Source organism: Podarcis vaucheri, assembly GCF_965113315.1.
Source record: "Podarcis vaucheri genome assembly, chromosome: 2".
Classification (NCBI taxonomy): Eukaryota; Metazoa; Chordata; class Lepidosauria; order Squamata; family Lacertidae; genus Podarcis; species Podarcis vaucheri.
The window spans coordinates 3,602,200-3,617,959 of NC_138760.1; the positions used below are offsets into that span (position 1 = coordinate 3,602,200).

Here is a 15,760-nt window from a genome sequence, read left to right on the forward strand (position 1 = left end):
GTCATCATTCGGCTGTGGTGTTTGCAGGGGGTGGGCACTCCTAAGGATTATTTAGTATTTCTGCAAACTTTGGGTTTGCCCAAGCCCATTGATCAGTTGCTACCTCCATTTTGGCTACATAAAGATCCACATCTGGAGAATGGAATCTACTCTCCCCTTCCCACTAACTTGCTAGCACAATGACCCCACTAGCAATGAATCCCGCTGAGCCAATGGCGTAAGGACATGACATGGCCTTAGCATCAACTGCCAGCTTCTCTACCCTGCACAGACTGTCAAAGGCACGTCAAATGCTCTTAAAAACAGTTCTCCCCACTATGTATGGAGAGTGGCTTCGGAAGGATGCAATAGGCATACACCCTGCCATCCCTGCACCATTTTGCAAGTCTCACAAAATGGCACTGCACTCGCAGGGTGCTGTGAATGCACCCCTCAAAGTAGGGTGGTGTCAGCAGTGTCGGCCAGCCAGGCTCCCCAATGCATGGCCAGTCAAGTGGCACAGCGCAGCACTGCTAGCTCCAGTGGGCAGGCATCGATCTGGCAGCGTGCTCCACCCACCCCAGGCGCCAGCGAAGAACACTCTGTCACTGCTTGGAGCACTTAATATGCTTAGCAGCCACTTACTATGCCAGAACCTCAACTTACCTAGAATGAGTTTTTACACATTCTATGAGCCATCAAAACAAATGCAGTCCTGTCAGCCATATATTATGGTCTGCCAGGTCCGGGACAACTCTGTGTTTACAGTCTTAAACAAGCAGCATTGAGAAATGGTTTAAAGGTCATAGTAGACCACAGTAGTAGACCACAGTAGATCACATTGCTGCTGGGATATACTCAGCTTGATGGTTCTAGGAAGTACCATCGCTGATGTTTGCCATCATTAGCAGCTCTTCCCTTGACCCAACCCCCACTATTATGTTTGTCATGCCTGACTTTTCCCCTTCGATGCAGAAATCATGAAACTACAACATCTCTAACAAATGGCTGCCTAGGCTCTCCTTAAATACATCCAAAGGAAGGAGAACCTCCTAAGCCAGCCTGCCCCACTGCCAATCAACTCTTACCATTAGGAAACGTCGCCTAATCTTTTGCTAAAATTCTAGTCGTTTGGTTCTAGCCTGGCCCTCAACAGCAACAGAAAACAAAACTGTTAGACACAAAAAGTGAAAACCATGGAGGATCCTTGGTGTTAACAGCATTTTGATAACTATTGCTCCAAACCCGTTGCAAAAAGAAAAAAAGATGCCTCCCAATTGTCAAGAGAGCTGAGCAAGTTACCTCAAAATAATTGTTGTCTTTGGTCAGTGGGCGAGGAGCAACGTAGCAGCCGACTTCACCAGAATTTCCATGGTAACTGCAGAAAAGATATGAGGTCAGCTTCTTCACTAATCAAAGTACAAAATGCAACCGCTTTAGAAGCAGCAACAGATAAGAAAACTCAGGCCTAGATATCAGGCCACAACAAAAGAAGCAAGGGACTATCAACAGTAAAGTCCTAAACTTCAGCGATCACCTCCCTCCTGGAGCAAGATCTCCACACTGCTGATACAGTAGTTCTTCATGACACTGACTAGGCCAGAAGCCACCTGGAGACAGAATAACTGGGCCAGAGGTAGCCAACATGGTGCCCTCCAAATAGTTCCTATCATATCTAACCACAGGTACATGCTAGCTGAGGCTGATGGGAGGTAGTCTAACAACATCCAAAGGGATTTGGCTACAACTGACCTAGGCAAAGGTGTAGAATTCAATGCTTTATAGAGACCTTCAACATTTGGTTTACAGGGCAGGCGAGTTTAAAAGCCACAAAAGGAATTAAATGACCCAGACCTCAGTTCTCCAATTTTTTAAAATAACTTATTTCTTTCCCTATAATTCAGGACTAGGGAACCTCGGTTTTATTTTACAACTTAGAAATATTTCCTTTTTATATGTTGTCTGGAGAGCCACCAAAGAGATAAAATTGTTTTATTGTTAGGTCTGACCCACGCAGTCAGCTGACCAATCTGTTCTAAATGACAGCAAAGTTGTTGCACCAAATGGGTCACTAAAGGAGGAGAGTGAAGAGTGACCTATGAACTTTTTTCTTTCTTTTTTTATAAAAAGGAAAGTCAGCAGTGAGGTGGGGTTTAAATGCCATTAAATTCCTGGTGCACACAGAAATATTCTTAATCCAGTACAGCCATTCTGGAGTTTAAAACTTTTAATGCTCTGATTGTTTCAACAACTAGGCCATCTGTCTTCGAGATCTGAGTTTATTCCACATATTTGCTATTTCCCATCAACATGCATTTAAAGGGATTAAATCCTCATCTGTAAGAAGTACAAAATGTTGAAGAGCCGGTTGGAGGATGGATGGCAGCTAATAGTTTAAGGTTGAATCCTGACAAGACAGAAGTACTGTTTTTGGGGGGCGGGAGACTCCCTGGTCCTGAATGAGGTAACTGTGCCCCTGAAGGACCAGGTGCACAGCCTGGGAGTCATTCTGGATTCACAGCTGTCCATTGAGGCGCAGGTCAATTCTGTGTCCAGGTTAGCTGTCTACCAGCTCCATCTGGTACGCAGGCTGAGACCCTACCTGCCCGCAGACTGTCTCGCCAGAGTGGTGCATGCTCTAGTTATCTCCCACTTGGACTACTGCAATGTGCTCTACGTGGGGCTACCTTTGAAGGTGACCCGGAAACTACAACTAATCCAGAATGCAGCAGCTAGACTGGTAACTGGGAGTGGCCGCCAAGACCATATAAAACCGGTCCTGAAAGACCTTCATTGGCTCCCAGTACATTTCCGTGTTGGTGCTGACCTTTAAAGCCCTAAATGGCCTCAGCCCAGTATACCTGAAAGTGCATCTCTGCCCCCATTGTTCAGCCCGAACACAGAGGTTTAGCACCGAGGGCCTTCTGGCAGTTCCCTCACTATGAGAATTGAGGTTACAGGGAACCAGGCAGAGGGCCTTCTCGGTAGTGGCACCCGACCTATGGAACGTCCTCCCATCCGATGTCAAGGAAATAAACAACTACCTTTTAGAAGACATCTGAAGGCAGCCCTGTTTAGGAAAGCTTTTAATGTTTGGTGTTTTATCATGTTTTTAATATTCTATTGGGAGCTGCCCAGAGTGGCTGGGGAAACCCAGCCAGGTTGGCGGGGTATAAATATTAAATTTATCATCATCATATTCTTGTAAAAAAATCTAATAAATGTGCTTCTTTAAAAGTCCAAAATAGATTCCTCAACTTTCTCAGCACCAAAAATTACCTTAATGTTTCTCCATCCACAAGGATATGTTTGAACCTTTCTTGGTAGCGAACAGCTCGCACCTCTCGGATCTCCCGGATCCTTCTCCTCCAGTTCAGAAATCTGTAGTGCAGGTTTAAATCATCCATTATGGCTGTAAGGATCTACCTATGGGAGAAGGTCATGTTCAAAAAGAAGTCTATGTTGAACTGAGCAAATGCCGCATTGCCAAGAACTCAGAAGTTCCGAAGAAAATACTATAGGCATCAGTTCTGCTTATTGTGGTTAGCAAGCAGCCATTACACACATCATCATCACAACAACAACAACAGAAATACTGTTACTAATAATGGTTTACATTTCTGCTCCCCAACCCCTAGTGGAACAAGTTTGGACAAAATAAAACAAGGTTCAAACCCTCAGCTGGTCATGAAGCTCCCAAGACAGATATGAACAATGTACTAGAAAACCAGGAGTGGGATACTTGGGATAACCAGTTTCCAACAGTTAGTGATGTTATCTCAACAGCATCCATTTCAATCAAGTTCCTCCAGCCACTACAGCAAACTGATTACCATTCCTTAATCCTGCACCAAGCAGTGTTAACTCAGCATTACACAATCAAATGCCAAGTATACAATTGCACAACTCAGTTATTAAGTTGTCAAGTTGACAACTACTCAATTTCCCACAGAAATAGGCACATGTGACAGCTAACGCATGCGCCATTTCCGGCCCCACAATAGGGGCAGAACAATGTCTCAGAACCAACCCCTATGCAAATGTGGAGTTGCCTGTATGCAGTAAACCAAGTCAGTTAAAAAGCATGACATTTAAAGCAATAAAATCCAAAGTACAGGTTATGGGGAAATGATTGGTTAAACAGGTGTGCCTTCACACCTGTTCTGCTAGTGGTGCTTGCTTAGAACATGCTCCAACTTTCTCGGAGCAGCCACAACCCATCTACAGTCTACAGAAACCTCAAGATTCCAGTCAGAGTCATGTGGTGGCTAGAATACAATCTAAGAGGAGCAGTGTTGGAAACTGAGATATGAAAGCTAGGAACTAAATGGCACCTTAAACCTATATTATGGGTGCAACAACAGAATGTCTAGGCACAATTTTTTAATATCAAGAATACAAAGCTGAAAATGAATGAGCTTCAGCTAAAATATTATGTTCATTTTTCACATGGTCTAGTCCTTCCCCTGCCCACCCCCCTAATATTCTTGAGTGGGGAGGCAGGAAAAAGTCTTCCTTTCCCAGAGCTCAGAAAACTGTTCACACTAATGATATTCCTGTCGCAAAATGCACCTAGGACAATGGGAGTTTCAAACACTGAAGAGGAGACCCATTGGATCAAACCAGAGCCCCATCTAATCAATGAGACGCCTACAGGAAGTCCACAAAGAGTGCGGCAGCACCTTTCCTGCTTGCAATTTCCATCAATCTGTGGTATTACGACATGTCAATTTAGGGGATGAAACTTAATGTCTACAAATTCCTTCAGTGAGGGGTTTTGAAAATATGTTTTTAGCTGCGAGGAATTCATATTTGCTATTTTCTGTGTGGTTGAGCAACATTTAGCTTGATATGTTTGATGAAGAAGTACATTAACTGCTTTTGGAAAACCCCAAAATAATAATTTTACCTTCTGAAAATGTCAAGCAAGGCTAAAGAATAACTATTAATATATAATGTAACTGCAAGTACTTGGCAATCATTTAAAGGGATTTCTATGTAATTCTACACACAAAACTAAACTACATTAATTTAACCAAAGCATCTTTTGAGCTGCCAAGTCCTATTACTACTTTTTAGCACCCCTCCTTTTCGGAATTTGAAAGTTGAAAACCCCAGCAGGCCCCGCTGAGGCATCCCGAGGCCCAGCCTCGCCACCCCTGGGCAGACCTCGGGGCCAGAGCAAAGGGAGAGCAGCCAGGAGCCCCGGAGCCTCCCCAGCAGCCAGGCCGCGTTTCCCACCTGGCGGGGCGCTTGTGGGGCGACAACGCCGCCGCCTCAGAAGCCCTTCCTGGAGGGAGGAGCCAGGCGACCAGGCTTCAAACAGGCTCCTCCCCCGCCCCGAGGAAGGGGGGCAGCGGCGGAAGCAGGGCTTCTGAGACACATGCAGAGCGCCTGCCCTTCGCCCTCCCAGGCCAGGGACGCCCGGCGCCCGGAAACTCGCCCGGAGTTTCTCCTCAGGGAGGCGGTGGGCTGCCTCCCTCCCTCCCTCCCAGCCGGGGATGTCAGAGGGGGAAGGCCCCCCCGCCTCCCGCCCCCCGGCCGCCCTTACCCCGAGAGGCCCCGGGTCTCCCTCCATGGGCCCCGCCCCGCCCCGCGCTCGCCTCTCCCTCCGGCCGCTGCCGCCTCTCCGCCTCGCGCCTCCTGCCGCCCCGCCAACATCCGGGCTCCGTGGCGCCGCCTTCCCTCTCGCCCCGCCCCGCCCCGGCTCCTCCAATGAGGAGCGGGGGCGTGGCTTCTGCGCTTTCCGGAGCGTGCGAGGGAAATGGTGACGTCGTTTCCCGCCAACGTGGGCGCCGTTTTTGAAGAAGGCTGAGCGAGCGCGACTGTGACGTAAGCAGGTTGCTATGGTCGTGGTTGGCTCGGTAGAGTCGTGCCGTGGGACGGGATCCCCGAGGGGCGTGCAGGAGTCTGGAGGGGGCGGAATCGAGCCCTTGGCCTTATCGCTGCCGACTGAGCTGTCCGGGCAGCGGAGCGGGTTTCTTTTAAGTGGCCGCTCAAACGCACCAAATCCCTCATCACGGTGTGGTGCATCTGGAGCAACAAATCCAGACACCTTCCTCTGCCCCAGCTGCAATAAAACATGCCTGTCCTGTATTGGTCTCCAGAGCCACAGCAGGGGCTGCCACAGTTTGACTTTATCTCTGATATTGCGCTCTTCCATTGCTAAGATACAGACAGATGGCCGCCAGTTACCGTGGTACCTCGGGTTAAGTACTTAATTTGTTCCAGAGGTCTGTTCTTAACCTGAATCTGTTCTTAACCTGAAGCACCACTTTAGCTAATGGGGCCTTCAGCTGCCGCACCACCGGAGCCCCATTTCTGTTCTTATCCCGAAGTAGAGTTCTTAACCTGAAGCATTATTTCTGGGTTAGCAGAGTCTGTAACCTGAAGCGTATGTAACCCGAGGTACCACTGTATATATATTGCTACAAATGTTGGGCACCACCCCCACGCTCTGCCAAGTGGTAGCAAGATTCACAGGGGTGTTGCAGGCACTCATCCAGGGGTTGTGCTGCTGTGGAGAATTGAAGACATGGTGGTGTGTGTTATTCACATACTTACAGCTTCAGTCTGCATGGAGGGAGCCCAGATCTTACAGCATGGTCATTTCAAGAGTGGCTTGTTCCTCACAGTAGTGCAGCATTGGGAGTCAAAGGCATCTCTCTCAGCCCATGGTCAATCTCTGTCACTGCCCTCACCCTTCTCCCCAGCACTCCATGTTAAAGGCACTCTTTTCCTATCTCCTTGGCAACCTCTGTCTGCCCAGGCCCAACACCTTTGTCATGTTAATGCTTCTATCCCAGGTGAGGCCCTGGCTTGGAAAGGAAGCTTAGCCTGTATTTTTCTACTGGCCTCCAATCTTCCCTTCAATGCTTCAAATAGTCAAAATCCTACCATTTACTCATTTCTAGGGTTTAGCGGGGGGACGACCTCAAAAATATACAGTGGTACCTCTGGTTAAGAACTTAATTCATTCTGGAGGTCCGTTCTTAACCTGAAACTGTTCTTAACCTGAGGTACCACTTTAGCTAATGGGGCCTCCCGCTGCTGCCGCACCACTGCCACATGATTTCTGTTCTCATCCTGAAGCAAAGTTCTTAACCTGAGGTACTATTTCTGGGTTAGCGGAGTCTGTAACCTGAAGCGTCTGTAACCCGAGGTACCACTTTATAAGACACACACAGGCCAGCTCATCCATGAAGCAAAGTGAGGCACCCACCTCAGGTGGCAGGATCCACAGGAGCAACATATTCAGCCTCCAAGGAATGCCTTGCCTGCTACTGGTGCCGCAGTGGCAATGAGAGGTGCGGCAGGCAGTCCCCCACCCCCACAAATGCTGCCAGTGATGGCTGGTGTCAGCTGTGGTAGTTCCTAAATTACCAAGCTGAATAGAGCCTAGCTGCCATATTAGGTGGCTACAGTGGCCTCTTGGCAAATCGGAGGGGCTGCTGGTCTCCTCCCATCCTTGTTCCCAATGTAGATCTTTATTCCCTCCCCCCTTGTTCCTGATGCAGATCTTCATGCCCTCTTCCCTGGCAGGGAGGGGGCACCATTTTGTAGTTTGCCTCAGGTGCCAAAATGTACTGGGCTGGTCCTGTGTGTTTATACACACATAACGATATCTATAATCTATATCTATATAGTTCTAAAATTAAACATTGTTAGAATTAAAATCCTCCTCACTTTCTCTCTGCATTTATTAGTTTTCATTCTATCAATGTTTAATTGCTTTTACTGAGAGGCTTTCCCCTGTTTATAGCTGTTGTTTTTATCTGCAAGTCACCTTGAGTCCCTGTTTGGGGGTTGTTGTTGTTTAGTCATTTAGTCGTGTCCAACTCTTCGTGACCCCCTGGACCAGAGCACGCCAGGCACCCCGTCCTCCACCGCCTCCCGCAGTTTGGTCAGACTCATGTTTGTAGCTTCAAGAACCCTGTCCAGCCATCTCGTCCTCTGTCGCCCCCTTCTCCTTGTGCCCTCCATCTTTCCCAACATCAGGGTCTTTTCCAGGGAGACTTCCTTTCTCATGAGGTGGCCAAAGTATTGGAGCCTCAGCTTCAGGATCTGTCCTTCCAGTGAGCACTCAGGGCTGGTTTCCTGGGGGAAAGGGGGGCATCATCATCATCCTCATGCTCCAGATATGATCTGGCATATCTACATGAAAGATTTGAACTGATTTAATACTGATTCCTGTTCCCTAGGAGGACCCTAGGATGAGAACTGTGCAGGAACAGGATTTCTTAAGCAGAGAAGTATCACAGAACTTTCACAAAAGTGCAATGCTCAGTCTGGGTTCTCATGGGGAAGGGCAGGGGGGGGGGAGAGAGGGAGGTCCTTTATAACCAGTTGGATCACTGGCTCATCTGCAGGATTTTAAGCAGAAGTTCCTACCCAGCCAAGTAAATACCAGAGATTGAACCTATGAGTTTTTGTATGTAAAGCATAGGCTCTGTCACTGCCGATTCGCAAAAATAAAATTGATGTAAAACTGATACTTGTGGGGTGGACAGGCTGTAAAGTGAGGAGAAAATTCCAAAGGAAATCTTGGTAGGCCCTGTTCTGAATACTATAAATACGGAATACTATAAAAAGTACAATTAAGCCTGTTTTCAAGACGGTAGGTAAAAAGCCAAACATCTGTTTGTTTAGAGGTGTAGTCAGGACAGAGTGCCTTCTACTTGCAGCCTTCCACAGAAAAGCACATTCAGCCATTAAACATTGATGAGGGTGGAGGGGAAATTAGATTATGATACTTGGCAGCAGCTGCCAGGTTTCTTGGAGGCTGGGGAATTGAACAGCACTGAACAGGAGCAGTCTATCTGAACTTCAGCAGCAGTAGACTTGAAGCTCTACAGCCATTTTTAACTCGCCAAACCTCAGAGACAAGGATAGCAGAATTGGGAGCTTATCCTGGGTACAGGAAGGAAACGTCACAGTGCAGCAGAGCTCAGAAAGTGCAAGGAGCATAAGGGGACCCCAGTTCCAAAGTTTAGAAGCTAGATGTGCACCATCTAGCAGCATAAACCTGGAAAAAAAATCTTTCACTGAGGCAGTAGCCTTTATCCCTAGAGTGCAATAGCTGTCAATAATTAAATAAAGGGTCCAATCAATAACTGCTGTTCGTTAGCAGCACCTCTTCCAAATGTCCACTGGGAGGCTTGAAACAGATGAAAAGAAGGCCCTGTAAGATGATGGGAGCTGTAGTTTAACAGCATGGTTGGACAGTGTTCTCAAAGCCACCAGCATGAGTTTGACTAAACTGCAGGAGGCAGTGGAAGACAGAAGTGCCTGCGTGCACTGGTCCATGGGGTCATGAAGAGGTGGACACGACTAAACAACAAAGGAGGGAAACAGGCTCCCTACCCTTGAACATCATTGAGGATACAAAAACAGACATCCTATTAAAGTGGATCACCAACCCCAACAACAGTGTTGCCACCAATCAGCAGGTGAAGAATACTGAAGTTGGAAGACCAAGGGAAAGTATGAGTGCATGCGGAATAAATTGTGAGTGCAATACACGGTGGAAGTCATTGTCAACATACTGCGGAAGTGAAGGTGGGCACCTTAACTTAATATTTCCATGCTTTCTCTTGCATAAGTGAATTATAACTTAAGAGGGAGGGAGGGAGGGAGAAATGCTCACATATACTGCAGAAATGAAGCCAGACTCATTACATGCAGGTAATTTGCTCTATTTTCAGCTCTTTTATGACCTTGGGTCAGTTCACTGTAGTTCTCTGTTCCTTGGCTTTCCGCCAGAAATGCAGAAGGAAAATTTTTCCCATGGCTGCTTCTGCACTGTAGCCCTATCTTTACCCTCTTTACCGCTGATGTAGCATTGCTATTCTGTAATTTGCTTGAAGTACAATTAAAATGGAGGTTTCACAGGGTGCTTAATATAGTGCTTCATTGTCCAGCGATACCCTTCCACATAACCAAGATCCTTCTTTAATGTTTATGTATAAGTCCCCTTTCCAATGTTTAAGATTTCCTGTTTGTAAGGCCCGCCTATCTTGTTACTCCATGTTGACTTCATTGGGAGACTTAAGTAAAGAAAAGTGTCTTAATAAGACACTTTAAATGCCCTACTATGAGATTCTGTTCTAGGTGCAGGAGGAGTGGAGACTTAATCACTGGTTTCCTTCTATTATTTATTTTCATTTTTAATGGGGAAATAGTGCTTTTTCACTTCTAAAAAATGAAAATAATGAACTAAAACTAGTTATTAAAGCCCTCACCCTCATGGTAACAGAAAATGACACACTAGCTGTTAAAATAGACCAGTCAGGGCAATTCATAACTGTCAGGGGTTCAGGAGCAGAGGCGAGGGCAAGGGAGGAAACAGAGAGCGAGGGGGAGGAGGCAGAAGAAAGGATGAGTGATGACGACGACCCGAGATCTCCGAGTCTTTCCAGTGAATCAGAAGATTCACAAAAAGGAGCACCAGTGGCCAGGGCAAGGGGGGAGACTACGGGGACACCCCAGGAAGATAGAGCCAGAGGGGACTCAGAGGGGAGCAGTTGGAGATCGGGACCAGCGTCACCGCCAGAGAGTAGGAAAGAGGAAGAGCGCCAGGGATCAAGCGCTGGCAGCTCGCAACAAGAGGGAGGGCACGAGTCAGGAGTGGCCACACCTTCATCGGGGAGCGAAGTGACGGTTAGACGGAAAGTGGAAGGTTGGGCGCGCGCACCAAGTTCAAATGCACAGGAAGGTGCCGCAGTAGGCAGCCCGGAAAGGGAGCCAGGTCCTAAAGCCCGGCGCAAGGAGACAGGAGAGTCAGGGGGGTCAGCGTCAGAAGAATCCCGGAAGGAAGAGACCCAGGGGGGCAGAGGGACCCAGAGGAGAACTGTCAGGCGGAAAAGGTGGAGCAGGGCTAGGATATTAAGTTGGTGCGCAAGGGGCGGAGACTCAGACGGAGCTTCGCCGATCTAAGCATAAGACGTAGGGTTGCACGCAGCAGCTCGAGAATGGAGACTGTAACTCAATAAAGACTTTTATTTAACGATCGCTGGCTAGCGTGATCCTCTGTGAGCTAGGATCTGGAAGTAACCCTGACAATAACTAATCTCTTGTCTATCCATATCAAGAAGAAAATTGGCTGCACTTGAAAACAGGAAGTGTTTAACTAAAGAGACAAGATTCCTTTGCCCAGAGCCTTTTTCAGCCAGAACTCGCTTCAGTTCCAGTACCTCTCCAGTGGGAGCCACCGCCATTATGAGAGAACAAGGCAGGCGTTCATGGTGAGTTCTGGCACCTCTTTTTCTAGAATAGCACTGCCTTTGCCTCAATAAAGGCTTGCTTGTCCATGCTTGGATAGCCACCACCCTGGTGTAACTTCGTTTTATTACGAAACAGTCACTAAAAACCTACTAACCAATGTCTTTGAGGTGGTTAGCAGGTGTGAGCAGCTTCTTAAAATGGTGCACCAGGAGACCAATTTCTGATCTCAATGACCTGGCAAGTTTAGGTTTCGACCAGAGATAGCCCATGTAGTGCTGATGGATTCCAACACCCGCCATCCCTGAATATTTGCCATGCTGGTTGAGGCTTGTAGGACTTGGGAGTCCAACATTTGGATGGCACCATGCAGGCTACTTGTGGGCTACACATTTCAAACATACCCTCATTGAGAATGATGATAATTTTTTACTCAACTTTACTAGCTTTCAAAAACACACACGCAACCCTCTGGCAAGCAGCCTGAGGTGCTGGTTCTTGAATATACCCACACAAAGAAAGAGAGGAAATTGCCCAGAAGCTAAAAGAACAGGACAAGGCTGTGTCTTTTTTGGGGAGCATGCCTCCTTCTGTAAGAAAGTCTTAACTGTTGGCCACAAACCGTCAGCAGCCCTAAACAGGCCAAGTCCCAGAAGTGTGAAGGGTCACTACGAAGCAGCCATCCCCAACCTGTTGTCCTCCAGCTGTTGCTGGACTAGCACTCCCATCATCCCTGACCACTGGGCATGCTGGCTGAGGCTGCTGGAAAACATCTGGAAAGCACCGGGTTGGGAGATGCTGCTATAGAATTCCTGATGAGCTTCCAAGAGAGCCTTGGCACCACCCACCTCATGTACTTTCCCCAGCACTTTTTCTCCTGGGCCCAGCAACAAGGCTGCCACTCCACCAGGGGAGGGCACAGGCTGCCATTCCAAGGGCCATTCCTGAAAACTACATCTTGTCTGCCTGCTCCCTTTCTGTGGGTCAGGGAGCATTCCATTAGACTCCTGGGAGCTGCATCTCCTTCGCAGTACATGGGCGATCAAGTGCCAAAAGTCAAGAGCAGAGATTCCTCTGGAATTTTGCCTATGGGAGTGCAAAGAGGCTGCTGCAAAGGTCTGTTCCAAGGCTATAAAAGGGCATGTGCACTCAAAGGGTTGTGATGATCTTTTCTGAATGTGCAAGAGCAACATGCAGAGTGAAAGGAGTTTGAAAGATAGCTTTAGCTTTAAAGGGTGCCATCCTTTTGCAGAGCCTCTAGAAGGTGGCTGAATTCAGTCAAGGGCAGGCACCTGGAACTTTGGGCAGAAGAGAACATTTGGGTACCTGCAGCTTTCCCCGCTTCTACCAAGAGACTGCAACATGTCAAACTGTATCTGTCAATATTCCCTCCTCTGCGCAAGGACTAGAGCAGGGATCGGCAAACTAAGGCCCGGGGGTCGGGTGCTGCCCTCCAGGCTCGTAAATCCGGCCCACGGATCCTACCATCTGCTTGGTCAGTCCCCGCGCACTGCGGTCACCTCGTCACACGGGGACTGACTTCCAGCTTGACCTGCCTGCAGCTTGACCTGGAGCCATTCGCAAGTGATTTATGTTTCATGCCATGAAAAGCTTAACCTAATTATTGAGAGCAAACCTCTCAAAAGGCACAGGAACCGGCTGGGCTGTTATCTGGCCAATTGGCAGCCCTATTTTAGAGCCATGTCTTCTATTGCATTCTATCTCCCTGAATCCAGCTGTGTGCTGCTCCCAAGGATTGCTACCATTTTGCTAGTCCCAATTTCCTTAACAGCAGCCAGATGTTCAGGCAAACATTAGCAGGTGATAATAGTTCATCTCCATACGGGAAAGTTATGCAAACTGGTGCCTGAAGGTGCACAAACAGCCAAAGCTGCATTTTCCTGATCCGTTGGCAACTTTAATCAGTGGTGAAGACTGCAAGATTCCCCTGGAGGCAGCACTCCACTGAATACCAAATGCCGGGTACAAAGGACAGGAGGAGGGTTGTTTCTTTCATGTCCTGTTTGTGGGCTTTCCCCCAGAAGCATCTGGCTGGCCACTGGGAAGGAGGATGCGGACCTAGATGGCCCTTAGTGGGCAGACCACCAGGCTCTCCTTTGGCTATTTTACCAGAAGCCCAAGATCCATCAAGCAAAGCCAGGAGCAAAGTCGTGACTCAGGCAGACAAACATGCTCTGAGAATTCAGGAACAGGATGCAGCTGAACACAAGCTCACCCCAGGAATTTGTGATGGGTACCAAAAGAAACCAAGGTCACAAATCCTTTCACACAAAATTCCACTCCTGGTTTCCCCCCAAACATTCTTTTTTCAGCAACCTAATTGATTGTGAGTGGGAAATTCTTGCAGATCTTATACACATTCTGCAGAAGGGTATTCTCTTCTGCTCTAACCACTTAGCTTCATTCACGCCCCACACAGAACAGGTAAGGATTCCTCATCCCCTGGACATTGTAAGCGCCTGCCAAGCAGGAAGACTAAGTCTTAAGAAACTTTTCAAAAACAACCCAAGTGATGGATGTCATGTTTTTGGAAAGAACCAGCCAAGAAGGGAAATAGCTGGGCAATTGAATTACACAACAGAGATGGACTGGAAACTTTAAGTATTCCAAGCATTCTGCCTGGATCCAAACAGAATAAAATTTTAAGGGTGGGAAGAAGAGCCAATCTCTCCCAATCTCTCTCCCCCCCCCCCACAAAAAGGGGAGACACAAAAGGGCCCTGAGCAGGGAAGTTTTGGCTCATTGCCGGCTTTTGTTTGGAAACAGTTTCAACGCCATCCCCAAATAATTACATTAAATCAAACAGGAGGAGTTTGAGAGGCGGACTCCTCTAACTCTCAGCCTTACCTACTTCGCAGGGCTGTTGTGAGGGTAAAAGCAAGGTAACCCCACGTATTCTGCCTTGACCTTCTTAGACAAATGAGGGGGTGTCAGTTAAAGTTCAGCCCTTCCCTAAATAGCTAACCCAGAAGTCCTAAGTTAAAAAGGGACAACTTTCACTAGTGTGTCTTAACCTGCCTTATGCACATTCCTGGAAGACCCAATGAACATAGTGGGACATGTCTGGAGGTAAATGACATCACATTACATTTACTCGGGAGTAAGCTCAACTGCTAGGTTGGCAGGCGCTGGGACCGAGCAGCGGGAGCACACCCCGCCGCAGGGATTCGAACCGCTGAGGTACCTTTACCTTTAAGCTCAACTGAGCTCTGGTAAAGACTCACCTTGAGCATACACACAAGCTCTGCAATCCTAACCCTCTGATTTGGGAGTAAGACCCACAGACATGGTTAGGATTGCAGCCAAAGCTCCTGCCAGGTATTTCCATACCCAGAAGATTCAGCCTGCTGTTAAAGGCACAGGAGCAGATTTTAAAAGGTGGTTTGCACAACTGCAGAGAAAGGAGCTGAACTGGAGCATTGCAGGAAAAGAGGAGAGAGCATGAAATAAAAGGGGGAGAAGTAAATTCGTTCAAGCCTTATGCTTCGATTTTGTGGTTGTAATACCCTGTTACCTAATTATCATCTTTCAGCACTCAGATGTTACAAGTGTCAGCAATTTATTCCCACTAACTGACAGTTGGTTAGAACCACAAACAAGCACTCAGGGTGAAGCGCCTGACTCTCTTCCCCAACCCCATGCATTTAACGGCTTGGTGACAGGCAGAAATCCAATAGGTAAAGTGTTCCTGATCACAGTTTGCAAGCTGCACCTCCTTTTGCAAAGGTTTGCAAGCTGCACCAGTTATTCAGCACAGTTGAAGGCTCAGAAGTACCTCGACTTCACTGCCACATGACTTGAAAGTTGCAACTTCACAAAACCTTCATGGAGGAAAAGAGCCTCTTGTTAATTTTTGATCAATTTGCATGTTTTAAGGTACAGGGGTTCATGGGGGAGAGGGAACTTGGCAGTCCCATCATCAGATAAAAGTCAGTATTTTCCGATGGCTGATTATTGTGTTCTCTAACATGAGAAAACAAAACTCCTGCTTCAGGCAAGAATTTCCTCATTCTGTTTTTCCCAGAAACAAAATGGGAATATTGCACTGCAATGCTATCCTCCTTTATCTGGAAAGAAAATCCCATTCAATTTTGTGGGATTTACTTCTGAGTAGATAGCACTGTCAGTGTTCTAATCCCGGTACTCAGGTGGGTGAGACAAACACCAATAGCATAATTGCTGAATTTGCATCTTAGCTTTTATTTCAAAACAGGCTAGATTTGGGCTTCAGGGTTCCTTCCACTGCAGCAAGTTATCTTATTTTGACTGCGACTTGGGACTGTTATCTTTGTTTTACTCTTCAAATTTAAAAAGGCTAAATGTGTGGGTGCATGTGGAAATGTTTGATAAAATATTCTGCTTTAAGAATGAGATTTATTTTTTTACTTTTCTTCTAAAAACCAAGCCGAATTCTGATTGCCTGGAATTCCAAAGCAATACTTCTATTGCATTTACCGATGATTAATTGAGCAGAATGGGACTTTCCTGTGAACATGGGCGTAGCCAGTGTTTATTTAAAGGGAGCAGGCTTTATGTGGGG

The 15,760-nt window shown here is 47.3% G+C and overlaps 1 protein-coding gene across 5 annotated transcripts in view; it reads right to left on the bottom strand.

The window, feature by feature from the left end:
* SPRYD3 (SPRY domain containing 3) overlaps window positions 1-5,675 on the bottom strand; it is a 47,829-nt gene extending 42,154 nt beyond the window's left edge. Inside the window, exons 1-3 of one of the 5 annotated variants that reach the window (XM_082208605.1) lie at window positions 5,583-5,675; window positions 3,259-3,405; window positions 1,282-1,357 (exon numbers count right to left, since the gene is read on the bottom strand). In XM_082208605.1, coding sequence (XP_082064731.1) covers window positions 1,282-1,357; window positions 3,259-3,386 — 204 coding nt within the window. In that variant the 5' untranslated portion in view covers window positions 3,387-3,405; window positions 5,583-5,675. Of the gene's footprint in view, window positions 1-1,281; window positions 1,358-3,258; window positions 3,406-5,422; window positions 5,441-5,530 lie in introns of those variants that run through there. The other 4 variants (XM_082208604.1, XM_082208607.1, XM_082208603.1 and 1 more) reach the window with 4 other exon arrangements.
* Between the last annotated feature and the right edge of the window lie 10,085 nt (window positions 5,676-15,760).